The 27,986-nt window shown below is 46.9% G+C and overlaps 1 protein-coding gene across 2 annotated transcripts in view; it reads right to left on the bottom strand.

Moving 5' to 3' along the window:
- Positions 1 to 26: 26 nt before the first annotated feature.
- The window catches only part of HLF (HLF transcription factor, PAR bZIP family member), a 53,237-nt gene continuing 25,277 nt past the window's right edge, over positions 27 to 27,986 (bottom strand). Inside the window, exons 3-4 of one of the 2 annotated variants that reach the window (XM_047707972.1) lie at positions 7,147 to 7,367; positions 27 to 2,373 (exon numbers count right to left, since the gene is read on the bottom strand). In XM_047707972.1, coding sequence (XP_047563928.1) covers positions 2,155 to 2,373; positions 7,147 to 7,367 — 440 coding nt within the window. In that variant the 3' untranslated portion in view covers positions 27 to 2,154. The remainder of the gene's footprint in view (positions 2,374 to 7,146; positions 7,368 to 27,986) is intronic. The other variant, XM_047707973.1, reaches the window with a different exon arrangement.

The raw sequence follows: 27,986 nt of genomic DNA, 5'->3' as shown, positions 1-27,986 counted from the left end.
AGAATTAGATACTCTGGAGGCAGGAGACTAGAAAATCCCATTGATGAAAGGGTGTTTTAATCTAGCACAAATTGTTTCTTTGCAATAACAGCAGAATCTCTTGACATTACACAACTTTGTGAAACAAAAGAACAATCATCTTTGAAGTCAAAACACCTATCAAATTAGAAACCATACACTTAACACCGATATCAACCTTATATTGCATAAGACGCACGTGCCCACAGAGGAGAACAGAATTGTTTGGGGTGCTTGCAGTGATATTTCATTCCAGGAATTTGTAACTTTGAAGTGAACATTTTTGTGACAGATGCTTTTCCTAAAAAAAACACTGTATCATCCAATAAATATTTGACTAACATCCACTTTGTGCTTTTGGGTGACGTTAACTAACTTCTTTCTGAGACCTAATAGGAAACAAGAAAGAACCTTCCGTATTTTAGAGCGAGATTCGTCACACCAAGCTTCGATACTGTCATAAAATTTTAATTTAAAGCAAAAAACATGCTGATGTATCAGTGATAGGCTTAAAATATTAAAGACTTCAAAAACCCCCAAGCTCTTCTTCTCTGTACAACATTGATGAATATATATCTTTGCTATATAATTTTAAAACATGGAATAGTTTTCCTTTTCTCTTTGCTATATATAATATATGTCTTCCAAAATACATTGTCAGTATTTATATCTGAAAAATACTGTACAAAAAAGAACTTCCTATAATTACTCTGTATAAACATTAAACAATTTAATAATCTCTCCTTTTGGTCTATAGTAAACATTTAAATTGATTGGATTAACCACAGTTTGTGACAACACCCTCCTCTTCTGAGATACACCAGTGTCTTTTACATTCATTTTTCAGAAGTCCACTTTATAAGAGCACATATGTTCAAAAAGCAAACAGAAAATAAGAAACATAAGCTCCAGAATCATTAATTTATGAAGCATTCAAAAACGACACCACTAGGAAAAAGGGTCTTACAAAACATCAACTTATTAACTTAATTAACTGATTTTTAAAAACAGCAAGGTATAATTCACAAAAATATATATATTACAAAAAATGGGGAAAACTGAATCTTAAGTAATTGTTTCTAGTATCAAGAGGGATATGGAAAAAGGCAACTAGAAAAGGGGGAGGGTGGGTGGATGGGGGAGGGGAGAAAACAAAACCAGACAGATCAATGTCAAAAGCTGTTCCAAGATGCAATTGTTTTTGGCTCCTACACTGATAAGTTAACCCCTCGGTTCTGAGACCTGGCATTTCCCTCTGCTTCCCTGTCCTGGGGATGTTCTGGGCATGCGCAAATGCATTACTGTAATTTTTGTGTTGTAAAAGACAGTGAAATTCTTAGGTAGGGAACATATCCTATGCCCACTAGTAATACTCAGGCAGCATGCTCTAGCGTACAGTAGGATTATTGCTTTAGGTACAGACAGTGCAAAAACACACTCTGTGTTCTAGAATAGTATTCTTACTTATCTGGGGTTGGTAGAATTAAAAGGAAACTTAGTAGATAGCAGTAAGTAAATATATGGGATCTAGTAAATCTAAACAGCACTTTAAATTTGAAGACAATTATCACCAAAACTGAAAATATGAGGAAAGCAACCTATAACTGAGAGAGACAGCTGCAGTGTAGTGCTAAGTGATTTTTGTGCACCTTATTAGCATGGTAACTTACAGATTAAACAGAAACAAGAGCTCGTAGTCTTGACAACTGAGATCTACTAGTTTACCAGGACCCTGCGTGATGAAGCCCAGCAGAGGGTCCTGGAAGAGTAGGCGGGAGTCACCAGGGAGTGACGCCGGAAGGGGGAGGAGCGGAGGAGGAAGGAGGGGCAGGAGACCCCACGGGTGTGTGTGTGTCAGGGGGTGTCTCCTCAGTCCAGTAAAAACACGGCACCTTTCTTTTTCGGAACTGAAAAACGACGAGAGGGCTACCTTAACATGGCAAGTGCAAAGGCACGCGCGCGCGCCTTGGACCACACGGGAGCACAAGCACGCGCGCGCGTACACCAGAACGTGAGTCAGTTGTGTTTACGCCTCCGGTAAAGTGCTGATGTCAGAAAGGTTGCTTCAGGTGTGGTGCTATCGGGCGGGAAACACATTGTCCATCTATTCGGAAGCCAGCCCACAAAACCGCCAACCTACAGGGGCCCGTGCCGGGCCTCGTACTTGGCAAGTATGTTCTTGCATTTGCCCAGCTCCTTCCGCAAGTCAGCCACCTCCTGGCGCAGGGCCGAGTTCTCCTTCTCCAGGAAGGACGCCCGGATTGCGATCTGGTTCTCCTTCAGCCTCCGGGCGTCGCGGGAGCGCTTGGCTGCCATGTTGTTCTTCCTGCGCCGGGCCCAGTACTTGTCGTCCTGCTCATTAGTCACAGGGGGAAGGAAACAAGACGTTAGATTTCAGCCTCGGGTGGGTTCAGGGTGGTGCCCAGGCACCAGGGACCCAAGCCTCTCACCTCGTGTCTCCTTCCGGGACCGTCTGTGCGAATCTGACTGCGAGGGCTGTGTGCCCAGATTCCCTCCCGCAGCAAGAACGCACCTGTCACGGTGCGCCCCTCCTTCCTCTCTGCCCGAATATGTGCCCGACGAGGGGGGCCCCATAAGTTGCATGAAAGCAAGCAGCTCAACTTCCCAAGCTAAACTACCTTCAGATCTCTCTGCGTTCTTTGATGAAAATGTTATTTTAAGAACCCTTTCCTTCCATGGAGGTTTCAATGCTTGTTGGTAGAAGTCCACAAGATACTGTTGCAAGGTGACTTGGCAATGTCTATCAACTATTGAAATGCACAGCCACTGACAGAGCAACTCCCCTTCTAGGATCTCGGCCTCCGCCCATCTGCACGCGTGTGCACACAGACAGGGGCAGAGAAATTTTACTGTGGCATTGTTTCTAATAGAGCTGGGGGGGAACTCATCAGTAGGAGATTTAATAACTACATGATGGTGGAGTCATACAAAAGGATACTCAGCAGCTGTTAACAAATAATGATCCAGCTGAACCCAAAAGATGTTCATGATAAACCACGACGTGGGTGGAAACCAATGCAATTTGCTGATAAATATGCATGGCCTCATCCCACTTTGGTTAAAAAATCACAGGATTGTATATTCATAGAAAGAGGCCCGGGAGGATTTATACCAAGCTATTGAAAGCAGTGCCTCTACAAGGGGAATTGGAGGAGGGATGCCAAGGAGAAAGGTCAGAGCTTTCACCTTTTCTATCTTTCTGATGTATGTCTTGGTAATTAGAAACAAATTCAAAAAACAACAGGAAACCAAAAACTTCCACCTACCACTGATCAGTATGCTCATATTGGTGGCTAGCATTTAAATAATTCACTCTAATTTCCTGTTTAACTCTTCTCTAGGCCTTACTTTGCCTCGGTACTACTTAAATGTGCATCATGTCCCTTCCCGCTCTTCACTGCTCCATCTGCCAAAAGAAAGGAAAACTTTCTGAGGAAGACTAAGAAATGTAAATCTTCTTTTAGGCCTCACCAATTCAACTATGGTGCCAGCTGGCGTGTTTTGCAACCCTTTCTCTTCAACGACTTGCAACAGCAAACCCCTCCATCCTAGCTAGGCCAATCCTTCCAGTTACGCAGTTACAGGTCACCCAGAATAAGTGGGGTGAGGACAGTTCTTACCCTCCCCCAGGACTACAAGGGGCATTTGGCTTCGGGGGATGTCACATGGGTTGGGACCAAGGCTGCAAGGAAGGGCCAAGGCCAGTGGAGAAACCTCATGCCGGTCCATTATCCTGGGCAAATGTGTGCCCCGCACCGAGACAGGAAGCGAGAGAGAGTGCGCATGCGCAGGCACCTTCTGCCTGCCACTCAGTCTGCTACCGGTATCTTATTTACAAAGCTCTCCCAGCCTTCTACAGGTTTCATAATAATATGTAACAAAGTGAAAAAGTGATCTTCCCAGTAGCTAGCACTAGCATCCTTCTTTTAGAGAAGGCTGTGCTCTGAAGAGTAGCTGGGTAAGTCAGCTCCGGGCAGGTGTGCCGCCGCCATTGTCGTCTGTGCTTCAGAAAAGGGGCAGGGGATTGAAGGAAGCGGGGAGAGGCCAGGCCAGCTGCATGGGGTGAGTTGGAAAGAGCCGAAAGAGAGTCAAATGCCTCCAGAGTACGTAGGAGGACCTGATGGCGGCTGTTGGGTTACTTTGATGTTAAGGCCCAATTCCACCCCGCCCCCCAGTCTGGGTAAATTTACCACAGTCCATGTTCCTTAAGTGTGTGGTTTCCAAGATCATTCAAAAGAGGAGCTTAGAATGTATCAGAATCTGACCCAGGGGACCAGGAGCCCAGGAGGTAAAGGAGTGCATGAGAACGAGCCCCTGGGAGATGGCAGAGGCTGGGGGCAGGATGGAGGGAAGGGAAGGGGGGTGACTGCCATGGGCCCTGGGCTTAAGAGGTGTGCGACTGGGTGTTAACAATCAGGGGAATCAGCAGCTGACCTCAGGATAACAACCAACTTTTCTGTCTCTTGGAGCTCTTCTCCCTTCTAAGATGTTTTTAATTCCCAGCCTCACCTGTCCACATAAGCAGGGGAGCTAGGAAAGGTGTAGAATGGGGACCATTTCAGGTGGAAGGGGAGCTGGGAGGAGGGGTGGAGTGGAGGACACAGAAGGTAGAAATGAATGATGGATGGAGGACTGCAATGGACCAGAAAAGCAGCTTGTCCCCCTTTGTTACCATGGAATGGGTGGGCGAGGGGGAAGCAGGCTACTGAGTGGGACTGACAAATCTGGCACTACATTCCCGTCCTCTTCTCCTCTATGCCCAGAGCCATCTGGCTATCTATTGTCACACCCAACAAGGGCCCACCCAGTCCTGCCCCATCATCTTCCTGAAGGTCTCGTGTTCCACACTGCCTCCCTCATGACAAATCAACGATCCCTTTTTCTTGCCAGACTAGAAGTTCCTTGAGAGTAGGAACAATGGCAGTTCTGGCTCACCTCTCTATATCCCCAGGGCTTGGAACACACAAGCATTTGAAAAATATTTGTCAAGCAAATGAATTAACAGTTACAAGTGTGAAGACATCAAGATGATTAAACGGATTCCTCGGGTAGGAATCCCAGGACCAACACTGCTTACTTCTCCCAGGAGATGCGCGCTAACCCAAGTGAATGGTTCCAGGGAGAGTTTAGGCAGCCGTGGGGAAGACCATTTACTGGCAGCGCCATTTCGCTTGACTGGCGTGCTCGTGCCATGCTGGGGGCCACAAATACCTCTCCCCCCCACTCCAGCTCAGTCCTCTCTGCTAGGAGAACTGTGTTACAGCTCCACTTCTCGTTTCCACGTGAGATCACCGTCTGTGGCCCTGAAGCTTCCCTCACAACTGAAGATATCCAAGGACACTTGGCAGGAGAACGTTCCTGCCTGCTACCCACCTGCCATGGGGAAAGGTCAGGCCCGGCTGTGGCAGGAGTACTATGCATAATTCCAGCACACAGTTTTCCCATGGCCTCTTGGTTGCCAGGGTGACCTGGGTTATTCAGTAAGCTTGCTCTTTGCTTTGAACTTGTAAACCTGGAGACCCTGGCAAGGTCTGCCTACAAGTCAGAGCTACCACTCAGGATCATCCTTCCAAACGCCTCTCTGTTCAAAAGCAGACCCATGCTGTATGGCTCCCCGGTTGAGTTGAAGACATGAGCTTTAGGACACATGCAGGATCAGATGGCTAAAATGAGGAAAAGCATCCAGTTCAAAGGAGAGACTCAGCTGCCAGGACCTGATCGCCTGGCTCTTTCTCCCCTCTTGCTGTCTGACCACCAGTTCCTAGACTCATTTAGATTTCACAGTGTGTCTACTATGAACTTCACTCTTCAGATTCTTAGGGTGACAGCTACTAGTGACAGCCAACATGCTGCAGTGACATTTCTGGAAACCGGAAGACTCGGGGACCAGGCCTTCCACAAACCAGCGGTGTTCACCTCACTTCGCCTCTCTCCCTGCTCCATTTCCTCAACTGCAAAATGGTAATTTTGGTCTAACGAACCTCTGAGGTCCCTTTCAGCCCCACATTTGATGAGTCTGCCTCACTCAAGATAATCTCGGGTACATAGATAACAGCAGTGATTTCAATCTGCTGATTTCCTTTTCCCCTAGTGCTCTTTCTAGATAGCGTAAACAGGTTATCTGGTCCAAACTGGTTCTAGGACCATGTCCCAAACTCCCTTGTGCCCAGCCTACAAGTGACTCTCCATCCACACCACAGTTAGTTTTGAGAAATGGGGGATCAGAAGCTAGAAAATGGCTAATTATGCCTGATTTCAAGGCCTCGAATGCATACAATCTATCTCTATTGTCCATATGATTGGAAAGAATCATAAACACAAAAAGTTCTAAGCCATGGCTAATCAAAAATGGTTCTGTTTTGGGATTAGTGGACATGGCATAGTTTTGGAAAGAATCCTCTTCCCAATTATTGTTAAATATGTCAGATTAATTTTGTTTCAAGTTGTATCAGACTTTGTAAGGTAAATCTATTTTCCCTTCTAAATAATGTGTCCTTTCAATATAGCAGCAAACACCTGGAATTAACCTTTTCTTGAGATAGTCAAGTGATCATTATTAAAGACACAGAGTAAACATTACATATAAATATGTAAGTGAACCCACAAGCTTCCTTAAGAAAATCCCACCCAAGTCATCCAAGGGTGGAGGGAGATCCTATCTCTGGTTGTTATTCCCTGGGGTCTATAAGGCAAAGGCAGCAAGTGGTTATCAATTTCCCAAGGGAAGGTAACCCTTGAAGGACTTTGTGGTCCAGATGTCCTTTGCAAATAATTTCCTTTCTCTTTCCAACCCTGAAAGATTTTGGTTTGATTTTATTGGGCTTTCACAGGCTTCCCTGCAGATAGTACCAGGTTTGTTTCCTTCATGGGTTGTAAATCATTCCAACATTTTATTGCTTCTCCTTATTTCTGTGCTATACCAAGGCATATTTCAGAAGACACCCAGGGAGAAAGTAACTTGCCTAGAGTCACATGCCAAGAAATAGGATAAGAAATCACAACTTCTTTGTTCACTGGCTTATGTGATCTTCCTGGAGGTCATGCTTTTTATCTGCCTCTGGATCCCACCCTCCATGTGCTCAAGCCTGATGACCGGTTCCAATTTACCTTCAGATCATCGGGGATGAAGACCTTGCGTGCTTTCTTGATCATGGGCTGTGGCTTCAGTTCCTCCTCTGAGAACTTGCGTTTGCGCGGATCGAACATTTCCTGGCCAGGGATGCTGGAGAGGGCAAGGTCTGCGGGGTCTGGCTCATAACCCACCGGGACCTGGATGGTGTCAGGATCGATGGGACTTGGTGTATTGCGGTTTGCTGGCAACAGCTGACCTGGAATAAGGCAGGAGCTTTCATTCAGAAACACCACGGGAGCCCCATTAGACAACTACTTCATGAAGCTCCAGGAAGAGAGGCAAGAGTCTTTGACTTACTAGATGACTAACATTGCTTATTTTATTCATTTTTGTCATGTTACTAAGAACACAGCAGGCTGGATATGACTTGACTCTTGTCAGATCAGGCAAAACAAAGACCCACATGCATGTTTGCAAACTAAATTTTAAAAAATTACATGCATTCAGGGGTGCCTGGTTGGCTCAGTGGGTTAAAGCCTCGCCTTTGGCTCGGATCATGATCTCAGGGTCCTGGGATCGAGTCCCACATCAGGCTCTCTGCTCAGCAGGGAGCCTGCTTCCTCCTCTCTCTCTGCCTGCCTCTCTGCCTACTTCTGATCTCTGTCTGTCAAATAAATAAATAAAATCTTTAAAAAAAAATTACATGCATTCATTCTTTCCTATAACACATTCATGAAGCACCAACTATGTGCTTCTGATTTTTACCTTTAAGGCATTTTCCAGGTGAGTCAAGGAATCAGACCCATAAGGAGTCCATGTGAAGGGACACGAGTACAGTGAAGGGGCGGGGGACAGAGGTAAACCCAATGTGCTTCCAGCACGTGGGGGACAGTACCTAAGACAAAGGAGGTTTGGGACACTTTCTAGAGGTGACAGGTGCAGCTAAAACATGAGACAAGTAGTTATTGGCAAAAAAGGTAATCCAGGGACAGAAACCAGCCAGAGGGCGATCTTGGCAAGGGGCCAACACAGTGTTGGGTAGCCACAGCACTGGCTCACAGCGCATGATGGAGTGATGGAGTGGAGAGAGGCACAATGCAGGACGTGCCGTCAGGAGGGTGCGCAGTGGGGATACTAGACCAGGCCCTGAATGCCACCAAAGGATCCTGAGTTCTGAAAGGACAAGCAGAGCTCAAGTTTGGAAAGACGGCTCAGGCAGCGTGAGGAACGGCCTGAAGGAGGCACAGCTGGAGACGGGAGCTCGGTGTCCAGACTGCTGTGATGACCCCTGCATGCAGCAGCGGGGACAGTGGGAAGAGGACAGGTTCAAGAAGTATTTCACAAATTAGAAAGGACACACCGGGGAGGACCTGACTTCCACGTGAGGGTTCTGCAGGCCCAACTGCTGAAATGCACAAACGTCGTCCCCCAAATAACGGGATGTGTCCTCCTGGTGAAAGTGAACTTAGTAACAGCCCGTGATATTGACGTGGACGGCTCTGAGTGTTAACTTTTAATTGCCTCTGAATTTTACAATTGCTCCTTTCACACCCAGAGAATAAACGAGAGGAGACAGCCTGGTGGTGTTTGGCACGCCGCTCCCCTGACTCCTCACTGCTAATGGCTGGACAACATGTGAAACATCCTTCAGGTTTCATTAAAACCTACCGCAGGTCGAAGCATGAAGCCTCTGGCTCCTGTTCTAGCTGAACTGTAAAACCGCGCTCATCTGTTTTCTGGAAAGGCCAGGTGGGGAGCCTGCAGAATAAATGTTTTGGGTGACCTTTGAGGTCCTCACTCTGCTTTGAGCTCTCTTTGTATCCTGCTTGCCAAAGAGGAAGAGCTGGGCCCCCGAGGCATTGGCAGAGGACAGAGATTTCTCATTAGCCAAGCTGCCGCGCAGCGACGGCTTCTAGAGACCGCTGGGTTCAGTATTGGATGGTGTCAAGCTAGATTTGATCTTGTGCCTCTTGACATTGCCTCAGACAATGAGCCATATCTGAGTCAAATGGGGATTTTATTTTCCCTTTAGAAATTCTCTTTGAACTTAGTAACAAAGCTTCCCAAAGCTCTATCGCTCCTGGCACCACTGCTCCGCCACCTCCCCCACAACCCAGGCACACGCCCAGGCATATGCACCCTCTCCTACCCTCTGAAAGTATCTCGTAATTAATATTTCCCAAACCTGATTGCTCTAAGTTACTTCAGAATTCTGTAATGATGCTGTATTACAGTGTTCTCCTTTATTGCTTTATAAACGTTAAGCTTGACACACACACACACACACACACCCTCCTCTACTGGACAATAGGGCCTTTCATGTTTTATCTACTTTATGCCCACCCCACTCTTTGCTGTGGTACCTACTTTAGAGGTCAGCATTTACAAAGAGTTCTCATTTATCGGGGGCCCTCTGAGACCCTGGGTTCTGACATTCATTTGTGGACATTCTAACAATAACACTGCACATTCAGGCAGAACCTTTCTTGGCATTCTTTCTCTCCAGCCCTTTCTTCCATGGAAGTAGGTCACGCCTACCTGCAAAATGCAGAAAACCTAACTGGACCATAGACGAGGTCAATGGCTTCCCCAGGGTCAGATAGCAAACGGCAACAGACCCAAGCGAACCTGAGAAACACAACCAGGTCCTCTTTCTCCCCAAAGATACCCTCGTGCCATCTTGTTCATCTTATTTTCTAAGGAGTGGACTCTGCTGCACTCACTTTTCTCCCTTTTATCCGAAAACGTCAGTGGTGCCATTGGGTGATGGAAAGGAGGATCTTTATTTCTTTGTCCTATTTTTGTGGATTTTTAAAATTTTAAGGGAAGAATTTTCAACCTAAGAATGTATCATTACATAAATTTTGTAAATTACCAAAGATAGTCATTGCAAAATTCCAACAAGTGCAGAAATGGGTCAAGAAGTTCTCCTCTCCTCTGTCCCCAATCCATCTTACCTCTCTTCCCAGAGGTGACTGCCCTTAACTGCTTGGTGTGAACCTTAGTTTTAACACATAAATGATTTAACCCAAGTAGGATTATACTACCCACATATCTTAAATTACTTTTTCAATATACCATATACAATTTCCCATGTTAGTACAGATAGAACTACTTTGTTCTTTTTAAAGGGTGAATAGTACTGAGGCACCTGGGTGGCCTTCGGCTCAGGTCATGATCTCAGAGTCCTGGAACTGAGCCCCACACTGGGCTTCCCGCTCAGTGGGGAGTCTGCTTCTCCTTCTCCCTCTGTGATCTCTCTTGCTCACTCTCTCAAAAATAAATAAAAATTTTTTTTTGAGAATTTTAAACATTTTTATTTGAGAGAGAGCGAGCACATGTGTGCCATGTGCAAGAGAGTGACCATGACTGGGGTAAGGGGCAGAGGGAGAAACAGACTCCCCGCCAAGCCAGGAGCCACCGAGGTGCCCAATAAATAAAAGTCTTAAAAAAAAAAAAAGGGTGAGTAGTATTTACCTACTCATTCCCAACTGATGGATTTTTAGATGAGAATTTTTGTAGAAGAGATTCCTAGAAGTAGGGCTGCTCATCCAAAAGGTATGTACATTTTATATTTATAACTGTACTGCTAAACTGTCATAGCTACTTACACTTCTGGTACCAACATTTATGAGTGCATTTCTGCACAGTATTAATTTTTAAAATGTCGTTCTGATAGACAAAAATATCACTATAATTTTAATTTGCATTTCCCTTATTACTGGTGAGACTGAACAGCTCAACTATTTTTTATTTTTTAAGATTTTATTTATTTATTTGACAGAGAGAGACACAGTGAGAGAGGGAACACAAGCAGGGGGAGTGGAAGAGGGAGAAGCAGGCTCCCCGCTGAGCAGGAAGCCCGATGTGGGGCTCAATCCCAGAACCCTGGAATCATGACCTGAGCTGAAAGTAGACACTTAACGAAGGAGTCACCCAGGTGCCCCTGAACGTCTCAACTATTTATTATTTATTTCTTTTGCTATGTACCACCTCTTCCTGTCTTTTGCTCCCTTTTAAATGGATTTCGTTGTATATTCATTTGTAAGAACTCTTTATAGATTGGATATAATCCTTTCGTCTGATTTATCTATAGAAATTATTTTCTCCCAGATTATTGTTTGTTTTCTAACTTTGTAGATTTTTCCAATATTGGAAAGACCTTACATTGTAATGTAGTAATATCTTGAAATCTTTTCCTTTATGGCTTCTAACTTCTCACCTTCTAACCCAAAATTATATTACATATGCAGACATATGTATACATCTCTATGTGTATATATATGTATATATGTATATTACTCTACACTTTTCTCTAATACAATTATAATGGATTTGTATTTTTAGAATTGTGAATCACCTAGGATTTAGTTTTGTGTATAAGCAAGGAATTTTACTTAATGTTTTCTAAATGTCTTAAGTATCAGTAAGGCTTGATACTTGACAAGGCAAGTTCTGCACCCCTTACTGTTCTTTTTAGGAAGTTTTCTTTGGTATTCTTACTTTTTTTTTTTTTAATAAAGTTTCCTTTTTTTTTATTTTTTAAAGATTTTATTTATTTGACAGAGATCACAAGTAGGCAGAGAGGCAGGGAGAGAGAGGAGGGAAGCAGGCTTCCTGCTGAGCAGCGATCCTGATGTGGGGCTCGATCGCAGGACCCTGGGATCATGACCTGAGCTGAAGGCAGAGGCTTAACCCACTGAGCCACCTAGGCGCCCCTCCTTTTTTTTTTTTTTTTTTAAATATCTTATTTATTTATTTGTCAGAGAGACAGAATACCCAAGTAGGGGAAATAGCAGGCAGAGGGAGAAGCAGATTCCAGGCTGAGCAAGGAGCCTGGAGTGGGACTTGATCCCAGGACCTTGGGATCATGACCTGATCTGAAGGCAGACACTTAACTGACTGAGCCACCCAGGCATCCCTGAAAAATTTTCTTTGGTATTCTTATACTCTTAAAGGTGCATCCCAGAATATACCAATTAAATTATATTTAAAATTATTATTGAGATTTTTGTTGGGTTTTTCTTTTGAGATTTTTTTTTTAAGATTTTAATTTATTTATTTGCCAGAGAGAGAGAGAGAGAGAGAGATCATAAGCAGGCAGAGAGGCAGGCAGAGAGGGGGAAGCAGGCTCCCCACCGAGCAGAGAGCCCAATGCAGGGCCCGATCCCAGGACCCCGAGATCACGACCCAAGCCGAAGGCTGAGGCTCAACCCACTGAGTCACCCAGGTGCCCCTCTTTTGAGATTTCTGAATGAAGATTGCATGAAAGCTATGAGTCAATTTGGGGACAAGCGAGGTTTTCAAAATATTGAGTATACCCATAGTGTATCTGTCCATTTTTATTTTTTTGGTCTTTTACTTACATCTAGCAGTTAAGGCTTATAATTTCCTTCACTTTATTTACATTTATTGCTAGGTATATCTCTTAAATGCTTTATAGTAGTTGTTCCTAGTGTAAAATTTCTAGGATACTTCCTAATTGGTTATTGCTGGCATCGAGGAAACTGCCAGTTTTATTTTTCTTTTTTAAAAGAGTTTATTTATTTATTTGAGAGAGAGAGAGAGAGCACGCACGAGAGAGAGAGCATAGGAGGGGAGAAGGTCAGAGGGAGAAGCGGACTCCCCACGGAGCTGGGAGCCAGATGCGGGACTCGATCCTAGGACTCCGGGATCATGACCTGAGCCAAAGGCAGTCACCTAACCAACTGAGTCACCCAGGTGTCTGAAACTACTGATTTTAAAATGCTGGGTTTATATACAGCCAGTTTACTCTCTTATTAGTCCTAATTGCTCTAACATTGCCAACTTGGTTTTCTAAGAGAAAACTAACATGATCTTGCCTGCTCCTCTAGGGACAATTGATAATTATTTGATAATTATCCTTTCCGTATTGATAATTCCTACTTTTACAGAACCTCACTGCATGAGCTAGGCTCCACAAGACAAGGAGGAGTAACACAAGTAAAGACTAGAGATTGCTGCTTGTCCCAGCCTTTAATGGAAAAAGTTTTTAATACTTCCTAGGAAGTGTTCAAGGATGAAGGTTTGTTTTCTAGTGACCTAACAGGTGCAGTCTGACAAACGAAGACAGTTCCAATGTATTGTACTGAGAATTGTTGTTGTTTTTTTTTAATCAAAAACGGTGCATTACATTTCTTCAAATGCTTTTTTAGAATCTGTTGAGATGATCATGTGGTTTTCTCCTGTATTTGTTAAGTGTGAGCCCGGGGTTTCTCCAAGACTTGCTTTGAAAGATCCACCCCATGATCTAGACTGCAATTTGCAGGCACACTATTTTCTTCTTTTTAAAAACATCTTGATGAAAGTCACTTCCAAAAGAGCCAGGGAGGATTTCTGGAGGAAAGGGTGGAACAAAAGGACTTAAATCTGGAAGAAGATTAGAAATTACCTTCAAACCCAGAACAGGCCTCCACTTTTGTCACAGATTAACTGTGACTAAACCTCCAAATAGTGTAACCGGAGATTGGTGATTTCTTATGTGCTTTAACAAGAAGTAAGCACCTTGTGTTCAATTAGCTGATTGGCTAGAAGTCACCAGTGAATGGGGACAGCAGCAATCTGTGTCCTGGGTCCTGATCTCTTTCCAAGTCAATAGTTGTTTAATTTATGGTGTCATCAAAGTGATAATAAGTCTAGCTGTAGCAGCTAGTTCATCCTCAAGGCTAATTGTGACACCTCCAACATTTTGGTTGTGCTTCTTGTTCAGGCAGTTAAGTAAACCCAACCTTAGATCCACAGCAGTCATGTCAGGACAGGTAACACTCCAGTGTTTATCACTGGCAAGCATTATTCTCTATAAAGGATGGCTGAGGAAAGAGAAAGTAATCTGGTTTTGGCTGGAGCGTTCTCTGTTAGCAATGATGGGTGAACTTGTTCATAATTCGAAGACTGTTCCCTGAGCTTGGCCCATGGTCTCTCCTCCCCATAACCAGTTTGTGGTCCATTGGCCTTCCGTCACCTTCTGGACCCTGGATGGCCATAAACTGATATGAAATCGCACCATTTACCCTCTTTGCACCCACTGCTTTCAGAAGAAAACCACCATCAGGGAATCACAGCCTATTTCGCTACAAAACACTCCTGCTTCTGAGAAGCCTTTCCTTTACAGGGAGCCAATTAACTTAGAAGAATGCAGTAACACTAGCGAATCCCTAAAGAGTGCTCACGATATGTACAGGGATTAAATAAAAATCTCACAAGTACCTCCGAAGGATATGGGCTTTGTGGACCCCGGGGCCGATTAGCCTGTCTCTGTTCCAATGGCAGGAACCTCTTCTCTTGTTCATCAAGCAAGTCTGCAAAAGCAGCTCCATCCTAAAGGTCAAAGGCCTCACCCTCCCCTCCACCCCTATTCTGTTCCGTGTGGCTTTGCAGTTCAGGCAGAGTCCGTTGCCCTGTGCCTTGAATCTGGGCTGGGGTTGTGACTTGCACTGGCCAATAGAGTGTGACAGACATGAGAGTGTCGGCCCCGAGTCTGGACCTAAAGAGACTGCACGCTCTGGCTTCTCTCCAGCACCTGCTCACCCTACCCCCAACACATGTTCGGTCCAGCCTACCAGGGAGTGAAGGGCACATGGACACATGGCACAGGCCAGTCCAGGTCTGCTCCCTTGAGACATGAGCCCAGCCCTGCTCAGCAGAGCCACCTGATGGACCCATAGAATTTCTGGGTAAGTAAACAAGAAGCCTTCATTTGTGCATGTGACTACTTGGCAGATATAATGTTGAGAACAGAGGAGTGACCTGCAAGGCTGAGCTACTGCCCACAGGAAGCTGCTTACATAGTAACACTAAGAGTCTAGCAGGGTTTTCAGTGTCCGGGCTAGTGGTTGAAGTGTGAAGGGAGTTAGACTTGGGTTGGAATACTGATTCTACCACCAGTATGTTACAAACTCAGGTGCTGGTGAATAAGGGATCAGAAAGAAATACCCCCGCCATTTCCTAATAAGGCCCGTTTTAAAGAACAAGAACTCTTTGTGCTCCCCCCTCCCCTTTCTTGTATTTCCCTGAGTTTCGGTTTCTTCATCTGCAAACGAAGATTACTATACCAGCCTCATAGGGTTGTGTGAAAAATGAATGAGATGATGTATATATAAATAAAATGCTTCACACAATGCATAGTACCTGGAAAGTACTCAATAAATTATCTAGATATAAGCACAATTACACAATATAGATACTATAGTCACAGATACTTAAAAAAAAAAAGACTATGGCCCAAGCCCACCCAGTCTCCCCCAATGACTGCCACAGCCCCCTAACGGCTCTTCTTCCTCCCATTCGTGTCTCTACAATGCACTCTCCACGCAGCTACCAGAAGGTATTCTAAAAATGCAGACCTATGCAGGGCACTCCCCCATACCAAAACCCTCCAAAGGCTTTCCATCGCCACATATGATAACATTCAAGACTCCCCCTCACTCAATATGCTTAGCCATGCTGGCCTTCTTTCTGCTCCTCACACACCCCAAGCAGGACCCCACCCAGGCCTTTTGTGCTCAGCCTCTCTCCCCCTAAACCCTTCCTCCCCTGCTCCCTGTCTGCCCAGTCCTTTTGCGTCATTTAGACACCAGCTCGCAGCATCTCCTTGAGCCTGTGACTTACCCCCGCACCCCGCCTTCCTGACCACCCATCTGGTCACCTTTACCACAGCCATCTCCACCCCAAATTGTCTTTTGTGTTTGCTTAATGTGTGCTAACCGCCTCCCTCCACCAGCCTGGAAGCTCCATGGGCCAGGGACCCTGTCTCGTTTGCTGCCGCAGCACTGGCTTCTATATGGAACCTGCATGCAGGCGGCCCTCGGTACACACCATTGAGTAATCAGAAATAAATACCCCCAGATCCTAACAAGGACTATGTTGGGAAACAGGGACTATTTTCTCTTTTTTATTACATTTTGCAAATTGTCTACAATGAGCATCTTTCATTTCCAAGGTCAGAAACCAAAACATTACTTTTTAAAGAATGGGCTCTGCTTCACTTTGCACATAATCCCTCCAGGAGCCCGTGTGAGATGTGGCTGAGAGAAGGCCACTCGAGTCCCTAGAAAAGAAGAAGAGGAAGGAGAGGAGGAGACAGAGCAGACCAAAGAGAGACAGGAGAACAGGGCAGAGGAAGAACAGAGAGAAGAAGGAGGAGGAATCAAGAAACTAAAGCAGAAATACAGGATGAATGAAAGAAGTGGAAGAAGGGGGGAGGGAGGGAGGGAGGAAGGAAATGTGGGAGGACAGAAGCGCATAAAAAGGAAGAGAAGGCAGAGAGAAAGAGGGAGGAGAGGAAAGGAAAGAGTCAGCAGAAGACTAAAATGGAGAATGTCCTTCTGGATCCCAGCTGCTGGGAATCGGACATGATGTTGACACTATTCAAGTGTCCTGAGTCTTACACGGCAGACACACGGATGTGAGGCACAAAGGAATCTCCCTCTGTGTGTGTCAGAGTCAGACAGGGCTCCCAGTAAGTGCTGCCCGTGACCGCTGAACAGGTGCACCAAAAGGCTCACAACAAAGATGGTTTTCATCCAAGGAGCTCTTCGCTCGCGACTCCCTTCACACAGGAAGACCATCAGCAGAAATCTGGGTTAGGCTTGATGCTGAAACCCAACTTGGTCCCTTACGTGGGACCATCAGTGCCCATATGCCATCCCGTGGGCTGGCAGGCAGGCACGCCCCTCCCACTGGGTGATCACAGTCATACAGGTGGCTGACTGGGTGGGGCCCTTACTTCCCAGCAGGCCCCTCTGATGGGCTGCCTCATCTAATCCTCACCATGGCTGTGTGAAGGTGGAATTATTAGTATCCTCCTTTCCCAGATGTGGAAATAAAGAAGTAGAAACAATTTAAGACAAGCTCAGATATGCTAAATAATTTGCCAAAGGTTGCCCAACTAGTAGAGGAAACAGGGACTCCCCTCCCCATTTTTCTGGCTCTGAAACCCAAGTTGTTGTTGTTGTTTTGTTTTTTAAAGACTTGTTTATTTTAAAGAGGGGCAGAGGTAGAGAGAATCTCAAGCAGACTCCACACTGAGCACAGAGCCTAATGCCAGACTCAGTCACACCACCCTGAGATCATGACCTGAGCCGAGATCAGGTGCTGGATACTCAACCTACTGAGCCACCCCCGGCACCCCTGAAACCCAAGAATGCCCCAGAAGTTGAGGCCAGAGAACCTAGCCCTGCGACAGGGCTTCCGGAGTGAGAGTCCTGCGTCGGGACCTTGGCTAGGAGCCTAACATTCCACTGAACCATCAGCCTGCCTCCTGGGGGGGCAGATCGTGTCCCGCATTTTGTGGATGAGGAGACCTTTGGTCAGAGAGGCGAACCCACCTGCATCAAGTCCTGCAGCTAGAAATCTGGGGAGGGCAGGGTCGGGTGGAGCTCAGACTCAAGTTCGCTCAATCCACAGCCCCTGCTTTCTACTCTGCTTTCCTCTCCGAGGAGCAGACAAGGGTGGGGAGACCCCTACAGGTTCCTTTCTGTCTAGCCCAGCATGGGCAAGCAGCAGATGGACCCCCAAAGAGGTGGGAAGAGCCCATGGACAAGAGCCCCCAGGAAGTTATGGGCAGCCAGCCACTCATTTCCTCTCCCTCTGTTCCCTCTTCTCTTCCAAGTTCTCTCCTCTCCCCTCCACCACCTCCATCTCCCTGAATGGCCAGCCTGTGCTGAGGGCACGTCTGCCTCTGACAGCGCCACTGCTGGCCACAGGATCAGGCTCCTGTCCACGTGATGTCTTGCTCACTAGCATCTTTAACGAGCTTTGGGATAGCCAAAGACCATGCCTCACGAAGAGAAGGACGAGGATCCCTGGAAGAAAGGGTGTCTAACATACTGTTGTGTGGATAGGACGTTGGCTTCAAAGGTCGCTTCATGGGGGAGGCGTGTTTTCTACCTCTACACCATTCAATGATCACTATGCCGGTGAGGGCTCGGTCTGGGTTTGGGCAAAGAGAGACAGCTGGAACTTCCTAGGCAAAGACAGCCAGCCAGCCGGAACTCTCTTCTGAGACTCAGCTCTGGCCTTCATCCCTCTGCTTTGCCCCATCCTGTGAGACACCGTGGTTCATCAGAAAGCTTAGACAGACTGGGACGCAACATGGCTTTGCCCTACACAGCAATGTGGCCTGAGGCTGTCCCTGCAGCTGGCAGAGTCTTATTCCCTCATCTGCCAAGTGGGGCTGGATTAGGTGGGGAGTGAGGCCGGGCCTGGAGTCCACGTGTCCCTCCCGCATGCTCCCCAGCACCTGTTCTCCTGTAGCCCCAGCGTCCGTGTCCCCACCCAGTGACCCCCATGTCCAGGACAAGCACTTTGCCCTGGGATCATGCATCGGGACCCGAAATGGCCCTGACCTGACTGGGCAGCTCCGAACTTGTCAGGAGCTGGGACCGGATTAACCAGGCCTCTCATGCTGAGCTGTTTATCATCACGCTTTTTGCCAACGATGTCAGCAAGAAACCTGCCTGCGTGAACGGCCCGGCCCGGAAGGTGAAGCCAGAGGAGCTCCAACCACAGCCTGCGGCAAGTCAGGCCCACAGGGGGCAGAACTGATGCTCCAGCTAGAGGTCAGGACACACGTGGGCCCACCAGCCTTCCTGCCGTGGCCCCTGAGGCCAGGCACCTTCCATCTCCTCCCCTGGGGGCCAAGAGCCTTTCCCCATTGCCGCCACAGCACCCCGGGTGCAGAAAAGTCAAATATGGGCCAGAAATGAACTCAGGGCCGAAGACTGGGGCCCAAATGGGGTAGGTCTATCTCTGATTGGGCAACCCTGGATCCTGGGGTGGTCACGGAGGGTCGTGAACAGGGAACAAGAGGCCCTGTCATCCTCCCACACACTCATACCCCGCCCCCACCGCACCCCAAGGCGGTGGCGCTACGGCAGGAAAAGATGGGGCCCCCTTGCCCATGCAGGGAATGCAGGGCGGGGTGAAGACCCAAGAGCTAGAAGGTGAAATCCCAGCCACCCGCGGGCTAGCTCCAAGTCTTCAAGTTGTTTTGTACGCCAGCTCTCCCTACTGAAGGACGGGAGGCCCAATCCCTCCCAAAGCTGCCACAGGGCCGGTGGGGAGTGGCCAAGGATGGCCATTTCAAGCCTCCCCGCCACTCCACACCCCAGAAGACAAGCGACAGGAGACACGTGGAGAGGACCAAGTGGATACTGATGTGTGGCGTCAGACCCCTGCCGTGGGGTGCACGGTAGGGGTGCCCTCCAGACCCACCCCATTCCGCAGACAAGCAGCGGCTTCCGCCTGCACTCACGGCTGCCCCTGGACCCGGTCCAGCGGCACGTTGCGCCCCTGTGGCCTCACCCCACCCTCCTGACAGCCCTGGGAAGTAGGTAGGACCAATGGACGTCGTTTCCAATGGAGAAAGTGAGCCACTGAGCAGTTTCCCTCGGTGCCCGTGGGATGGGGATACTTTCTGATCAAGCAGAGAAACAAGCTTTCCCAACCTGGAGTCTATTTCTAGAGGCTCTTTCCATTTTTAATGACAGCGCGCACCACTAGAATCAGCACCACCCAGGTCCCCGGGGTCTCTTTAATTTTCTGAGTTGGTGAAAATGTGCAGGCCTAGTCATGAGAAACCAGCAGTTTTCAAAGTGCTGCCATGGCGAGTTATTAAACTGTCCATTCTCCTTGGGGCGATGTTAAGTTTTTTGTTTGGACTTAGGGGAGGGAGTGAAGCAGAAGACCAGATAAGGGGTGAGGCTTGCCAACGGCTCCCTGCGAACCCAGGCACCCGCGGCAAACAAGCGGCCCACACTCTCCCCGAACAACACCCTTCCTCCTCTCCCCAACCCCCACCCCAAACCAAACAAACATAGGAAGAAAAACAGGATTGTTTTAAAGCCCGAGCTTCCGGATGAACATGAATAGGATTCAGGTGTGTCTGTGGCTCTGCTGCTTCTCAAGGAGATTCACAAAAATTCTTTCCCGTGCATGACTCCAAGCTGAGCACCCAAAAGTAAACATGCTTTTCCACAGCCTCCTTGCCTTGGCTCAGGGCCAGGGCTCTGTGTGGTTGTCTCCTACCGAAGTTCACAGAGTCCTGGCCTGATCTGGGTGTCACCGCACATTGCCCCCAGGCTCGGTCACCTCCCGGCCAGGGTGTTTAGACCAAACCCATTCTCCGAGCTCCCAAGGAGCAGCAGCCTCTCACGCCTGCCAACTGTCCATGTCTCCATCCCATCAAGCTTCAAATATCAACCACACACCTCTCATGCGGGAGGGAGACGTGAGCCATGGATCCGGATCCCAAGAGTCCATCTCTTACAGAAACCATAGGGAGACTCCCTGGGCTTCCCTTTGACCCCCCATTAAATAACAGGATGGGAGGCTGGAATGAGAGCAAAGGCTCATTCCAGTTCTGGCAATAAATTATTCCTACGGCTCATGGGGGATTTTCCCTTGTGGTTTAGATCCCTGCTCGAGGCCAGGTGCAGGCCATTCTACAGAGGACTCGGACAAGTGCAGCACCTTCCCAGCCAGTCTCTCTGCTGCCTGCGATCCTGTCGGCTGACATGGCCATCAGGTTACTCTTCCTAGAACATCTCCAGGATCAAAGGTAGCCACTGGCTCCCCACTGCTTCCCAGTTTAACCGTGGACAGTCAAGGACCTCCTGACTCAGGCACACAGCCCTCACCTTACAGTCTCTGCTCGAGCCAAGCTGCTCTGCCTTGCTTCCCGGACATCCTTGCTTCACGTCCTCTCTACCTCTACCTGTCCCGTCACCCACCAAAGCTGGATTCAAGCCCTCCTCCTGCTGACTGCCCCAGTGTTGGTGGCAAATTTTAATTTCCCTCTCAGTGTCTAGATCTTACACGAAGCACATGCCAGCCTAGAATTTTTACCAGATCAAGTCATTCTACAACTTCTAAGCAATGACCTATTCTTAAATTAGACTGGAAATCTTTTCAGGGAAAAGCCTTGCCGATGCCTTGCATAAAAGGTGATTAACAAAGGCTTGCTGATTAAAACATTCGTTTGTGGGGACGCCTGGGTGGCTCAGCGTCTGACTATTGATTTCAGCTCAGGTCATGATCCCAGGGTCCTGGGATCCCACTCTGTGTTGGGCTCTGGGCTCAGCAGGAGGCTGCTTGAGGTTCTCCCTCCCTCTCCCCCTGCCCCTCCTCCCATGCCTTCTTTCTCTAAAATAAGTCAATCTTTAAAAGAAAACCAGAAAACATTTATTTGTGTAACAAACATTCACGGAGCAGCTATGGAGCCACTATGGACGAGGCTCTGAGAATTTATGAATAAAACCCAACCCCTGGGAGCAGACTGGAGGCGGAAACAATGACAAGCAGATGATTACAATACGCGTGCTAAGCGCTCGGCCAGAGCCTTGACCCGGGAACCAAAGGTCGGAGTTCAAAGGTTGATCATTAACCCAGATCCCTGCAGAGATGGCAGGGATGTCAGGAATGGCTTCTCTGATGGAGCTGGCATCTTGGCGGACTCCCCAAATTGGCCACCCGAGTCAAGGCACCAGGGGTGGCCAAGGCAGAAGGAACAGAATATGCGCAGGCATGAAGATGTGAGGAAATTCATGGGCCAGTCAGGGAACTGAATGGCTGGCGTGGCGGGAGCTCAGAGGGCAGAGAGAGGGGTAGAAAGAGTGGAGACCAAAGCCTGGCTTCAGGTACTCAGATCCGATCCTCAAGGGAATGGGAGTGATGGACGAAATACTGCTGTGGCCCTGAGGGGATGAGGGATTCACGGGGAGACTGGAAATGAGGGTCCCCCCCATATGGCAGAGGACTGAGGAGGTCTAAGAGTTACTGATGAGGTGGGTTCCCCAACTCGCATATGGGGAAAAGAGAAGGAGAGAGCAAGTAAACTTGTAGGTTTCTGGCCTGGATGGCTGGAAAGGAGGTGATTAGAAGTCACTGGAAATAGGAAATACAGTGGAGTGAGCACATCTGAAGGAAAACACAGTGTCTGGGTGTGGACCCAGCCCGTCTGGGGTGCCTGTGTATTCCCGAGGAAGAAGCTGGAGCACATGGATCTCAGCTTTGTCCATGAGCCTAGGCTTTGGGAGAGCAATCCTAAAGACACATAAACTTAGTGATCTTGAAATCCCCCCAGGAGAGGCACTGAGCATGAAGAAGAGCAGAGAAAAGATCCTAGGGGAACACTGACATTTTAGGGACATGTAGGGCCAGGGAGAAAAGGACTCCACGGATGGTACTACAGAGACAGAGGAGGTAAACTAGTTTCTTAGGCAAGCTGGTGAAATAGGACTGACCAAAAAGATGGTTCTCCTAATTATATTGTGAATCCCTGATGGGCAGTCACTGTGCCTCCTAATCAAGGAGCTACATTATTACCTCCATTAAACAAATGAGAAGCAATACAACAAGGCCGATCAAGTGATTTACTCAAGGTCAAATAGTTGCAAGGGCCTCCATCCGAATTAGGGCTAGCTCCGGGGCCCTCACGCACGCACCCAGATGCGTCCACAGCAAATCAGGAGCCAAAGGCTGGCGTCCGAGAAATGCCTTCAGGGAACACGTCCCATCCCTTTGCAGGAGGCAGGGATCCTAGGGTTCTGGCGCAGTCTGGGGATGTCAGGTGTCTACTTTCCAATCTCTGCAGGGGTATTATGTCAGGGGTGCTTTCAAGGGTGTTCCTGTGCTGAGCAACCCGGTCTAACAGAGGTATTTCCCTTTGCTGTGTGTCCGTTGCACCTACTGCCTTAAGTTCCCAGAACTACTTTTGTATCCTTGGTCTGGCAAGCGTATGTTGGAAGGGCCTGAGCAGTGGAGGTAGGGAGGGTGGTGGGTGAAAATGCCTGAGAGGTTCCCTCTCTAGCCCCCGATCAGAGACGTCTGTACCACAGGCTGTGTATGTAACACGGAACAAGGACATTCTCTCTCCTCATTAGTTAATTGTAATTCTGAAAGGTTGCTGGATAAGAGTTGCTAGGCAATAGGAACTGCTGAGGGGGGGTTATGCTAAGTCAGGGATGTGGATTCTTGGGGGGTGGGGGGGACTCAATTGAATTCTACGGAGTCAGCTCTTATCTAAACAAAATGGACGTTGTACCCTGAGCATCTCATTTGGGCTGAGGTGAGCAATCCCCTAATAGTGCCGGCCCTTGTAACTGCTGCCCTCTCCGGGGGGGTGGGGGGGGTGGGGAGTGGGCAGGGGGCACTTCAGCTTCATGTAAGTGTTCCCTGCACAAATCTTGTCATTGCCCGACTGGCATACACCTTTGTGATGAGGTGTCACGGAAGGAATTCCATTATAAAGAAGTGACAGCTCAGTCTCAGTCGTTTAGGGAGAGGGAAAAGCAAAGCTATGGAGTAAAATATATAGTTTACAGCGGTCTCCTGGTTTTTACATTCAAATGCAAGCCAAGGCTTGGAAAAAGGCATACACTCCCATTTTCTTAAATAAATTCAAGTCCCACCTAGGGGGGACAAAAAGCCAAACAGCCACTGATTCACATGAGGAATAAAAGTGGAGGGGTTTATTAAATCTAGTTCCTACCACCATGCTGGTGAGGGGGGAGACACAGGTCAGTTTTCACCCATATTTATAAGCCTGCAGTGAGTCAGCCTAGAGTCCTACAGTTCCTTAACATACACTACCATAATATCCTAGACCAGACAGTTTCTTAGAAATGTGTGGTTTCAGAAAAATTGAAAATTTTCCACCTTGCACAAAGGGTTTGTAGCCAAGCTAAACCCATCTGGCTCCTGCCTAATGTGGTCTATGGAGAAATCAGCATGGGACAAAAATCTGCCTTTATATATCTTATGGGGTGAGATCTGTGTGCCTCTTGGGTAAACAGAAACTAGACACCAAGCGATTATTAAACACTTTCTCCTTTAGTTCCTCAAGCCAGTGCCCACTGGGACCAGGCTTGCGAAGGGAAGTCCCACCACAGTCTAAGTGGACCAAGAACATTCCAGTACCTCGGAAATCCTTGGCTGTTCCAATGTGTTGACAACCGTCCCCCGCGCCCATGCCAATCAGCTCAGATTTCCTAACACAAAACTCCCTTCATAGAAGGCAGGTCTTAATCATCAGGGTGAGTTGGTTGAAAAGGACACCAACTCTAAGGATATGTTGGGCAAATGACAGGTGGGAGAGGCAGGAGTTGGAACCCACTGTTAGATGAAGTCAAATGGTCCTCAGGTGGGTGGGGGTGTGAGGGCTGAAGGTGTCATGTGGCTTCCTAAAGCCACACAGCAAGGGACATAGTCTCTGGCAGCCATTCAGTAGACATATAGAAGAGGATGGCAAGGTATGGCCTCAAGGAGGAGGATAAAAAACTAAAGGTTGGTGAGTTTTTTGTTTTCTGTTTTCTGAAACAGGCTATGAAAGAAGGTCATTAACTAGAATAATTCCTTAGGATGGATAATTTTTTTTTTTAGGTTTTTAAAAAATGTATTTATTTGACAGAGGGAGATCACAAGTAGGCAGAGAGGCAGGCAGAGAGAGAGAGAGAGGGAAGCAGACGCCCTGCTGAGCAGAAAGTCTGATGCAGGGCTCCATCCCAGGACACTGAGATCATGACCTGAGCCGAAGGCAGAGGCTTAACCCGATGTGCTACCCAGGCGCCCCAGGATGGATAATTCTTAAAACCAGCTTCCTGGAGAAAAAATGTCTATTCTCTCTCTCTCTCCCCCTGCCCCCCACGCTCCCCTCCTTCAATCTATTGAAGCTAACTAGGCAAGAGAAAGGAGACAATTTAATTCACAGAGCTGGCAAGCCATGTACCAGCCTGGGGACTTTTCATACTGAAATCAGAGGAGGTATTGATTTTTAATACCCACAAACTCTACCTACTTCTGATGGAATCTGAGGCCACACCAAAAGGAATGAAATGATTCTTTCTTAAAGGCCTATAAAAGGAAGAAAGGGGTTATGGCTACATAATGAAAGAATAGTGAGAAAAGTATCAAACTATACCTAGGTGTTCACTCTCTGCGTCTCGTAGCTTGAATCCTACACTACTTTAATACAGATTCGTTTAACATTTATATCTAAATAAAGATCTCTGGTTCAACAGGAACATCACAGAAAATGGATGGTTCCATTTCTCCAACTGACCAACCACATTAAGGCGAGTCTCATTGTATGGATCTGAAAGGGCATGACCAAGGCATCATCATTTAGGAGCATAAGATTAAAATCTTAATTTTACCCCCTTTAGCTAAGGCCATAGTTCCCAAGCCCAGCTAGGGACCAGATTCACCTAAGGAACTTTCAAAAAATACAGAGGCTCAGCATCCCTCCTATTTCAGTAAGAAGCTCTGAAAAGGGGACCTGGGCTCTGTAGTATTGTTGTGTTTCATTCGTTTTGTTTTAATGAGAGAGGAAATAGTCTTCTCACACACTTTTGCTGGGAGTATGAATTAGAACAATTCCTTGGGGTCCTCCTATACACTTTGATCAAGCAATTCCACATCTAGGAATCTTAACTTTAGATATGACACCTGAATGTAAAAACAAAAACAAAAAACCCAAAAAAGGGCATCCAAGGATGAAAACAAGCTAAAGGTACTTGCTAAATAAATTACGGCATAGATCCTGACAATGGGATTCCATGTGGCTAGTGGGTCTATATATGCTCTTGTGGAATGATATCCAAAAGGTATTAAGTAAAAAGGGGAAGAATCCATAACATTATGGATAGTATACACATACTATGGGTAGTATACACACTAATCTTTTTTTTTTTTTTTTGGTGCACATGTGTGTGAGCTGGTAGGGGTGGCAATGACAGAGGGAGAGGGAGCAGCAGAGAATCTTAGTCAGGTTCCACGCCCAGTGCGGAGCTGAAGGCAGAGATCTCTCTCACAACCCTACGATCACAACCTGAGCCAAAATCAAGAGTCAGACCCTTAACTGACTGAGCACCCAGGTACCTCAGTGTGCACACTATTCTACGTATAGTATGTGTACATAAATATATTCCCATACACACACACGCTTATAAACACAAAGAAAATGGAAGAGTGTCAAAGAAACTGTTGACGCTTAAATCTGGGAATGAGATAGAAGAGCTCAAGCTGTACACTTGTACAGTTCTGACTTAATTTTGTGATCACATATTACTTTTGTAATTCAGTATGTTAAAGTAAGTTGTTTCAAAGAGCTCCACTGGCAACTCTCACATGGGGCCAAGGTTGAGAACCAATGATCCAGGGGAAATAGTCCCTGTGGATATAAGGAGATCAGACACTCAAACTTCTTAAGGAAACCCACCGCCCACGCAAGCACAAGTGTTCACACCATGTCATACTTCGGACTGGCCAGAAGATGGAGCCCCAGAGGCAATCATCCAGCTCTTCAGTCAAAACTTGTCAAAACCAATTTTTCATTAACCCCAGTCTTTTTACTACTCTAAGAATGATTTTATGTACGCCCAAAGCATTCTTTCCTGCTGTTTCCATAAACAGAGGTTTACACACATTTATGTCATACTTTTTTTTTTTTCATAGAAATCCACGGGCTGTTCAATATATTCAAATACAACACTGGGAAGATGTTTTCCTGAAAGGAATTGGCAATGCTTGCTCAGACCACCCCCTCCTCCTCAGCACTGTCTCCCTGTTGTGTTTGCTCTGGTTTACTCATCTCCTTATCTTATTACAGAGTCGAAGCCACAAAGGCAGGTGGTAATCAGCCATGTGGGGCGTTTGTCCTTCTAAATCTATCCACACCTTTGGCCCAGAAAGTATGGGGCACAGGGCAGCCCAGGGCAAGTGCCACGAGTTTTCCTGCCCTCCCACTAACACTGATTTTCTGCAAGTGGGTGTGTTGCCACAGCAACTGTCAAATCACATCAATTATGCCGCCTCTAACCTCCCAACATCTTCTTTAAACACACACGCGTAAGACACGTGGCTGGAAGCGCCGAGCACCAGGCCCCTTACCATACAGCAAAGTTTCCTTTCTCTAGGTTGGAGGGAGTTTGCCTCTTTGTGGATTAACCACCGTATACATTCTTTTTAGTCTCTTGTTTTCCCCTCCTTTTTTTTTTTTAATTCCAGTTCAGTGTTATCACATAACACTATGATCTGAATTGTTTCCAGTGCACTTTTTTTTCTCTGCATATTTAATAGAGACTAATTCTTAACATCAGTTAAGAAAAACTCAATGAGTCACTTAAATGCATTCTTCCTATTAACATAATTTTTGCTCATTCTTCAAGACACAGTCAAGGGTTCTCTCTGATATTCCCTATACACCTCATTCAGAGCTGACCACTCTTGCCTCAAGAGCTTCTCAAGTTCAAGGGCCAGTATCTTTCTCATCTCTGAATCCCCAACACCTAGTTCAGTGCCTGGTAAGCAGTCCGTTCTCAGTAAAATATCTGGTAAGAAAATGGGTAAATGCACTCCAAAACAAATGTTCATTTGCTTGTGATTCTCCATTAATTTTTATTATGTTGTTAAATAACAGGGATCATGATGGGATGACCAGGTATCAGATGTGCAGTTAAGATCTAAATAACAGTACAAATCCCTTTTAAGAGGGGGAATACAGAAAGTTCATTCCTAAGACTTTTATACCATCTTCTTTTTCATTCTTGTTTTTTTCTGATCCAAGAAGTGCATTGAAAGGGAGGCTTCTCCATATGGGGAGAAGCAACAAAGCCCCAAAGAAGGAAGCGACCACATTCCTGGAGTCCTCAGCAGGCAGCCTGACATCTGGTCCGCACTCGGGGAAAAGAGGCCATATCCTCACATGGAGATCTATTTTTGCATTCCGAACTGCTGATGCTTCACTCATACAACTCGCCTCACACACAGGAAGGGGAAGGGAACCAATATTTACCAAGTGCTGGTTGCATGCTCTCTGCTGCTTCACTTACGCAGCCCTCCAGGAGATCTCAGCCCC

Source organism: Lutra lutra, chromosome 16 (genome assembly GCF_902655055.1).
Source record: "Lutra lutra chromosome 16, mLutLut1.2, whole genome shotgun sequence".
NCBI classification, from domain to species: domain Eukaryota; kingdom Metazoa; phylum Chordata; class Mammalia; order Carnivora; family Mustelidae; genus Lutra; species Lutra lutra.
Note: the sequence above shows the minus strand (reverse complement) of the source record. Positions and strands in the feature narration are given on the sequence as shown.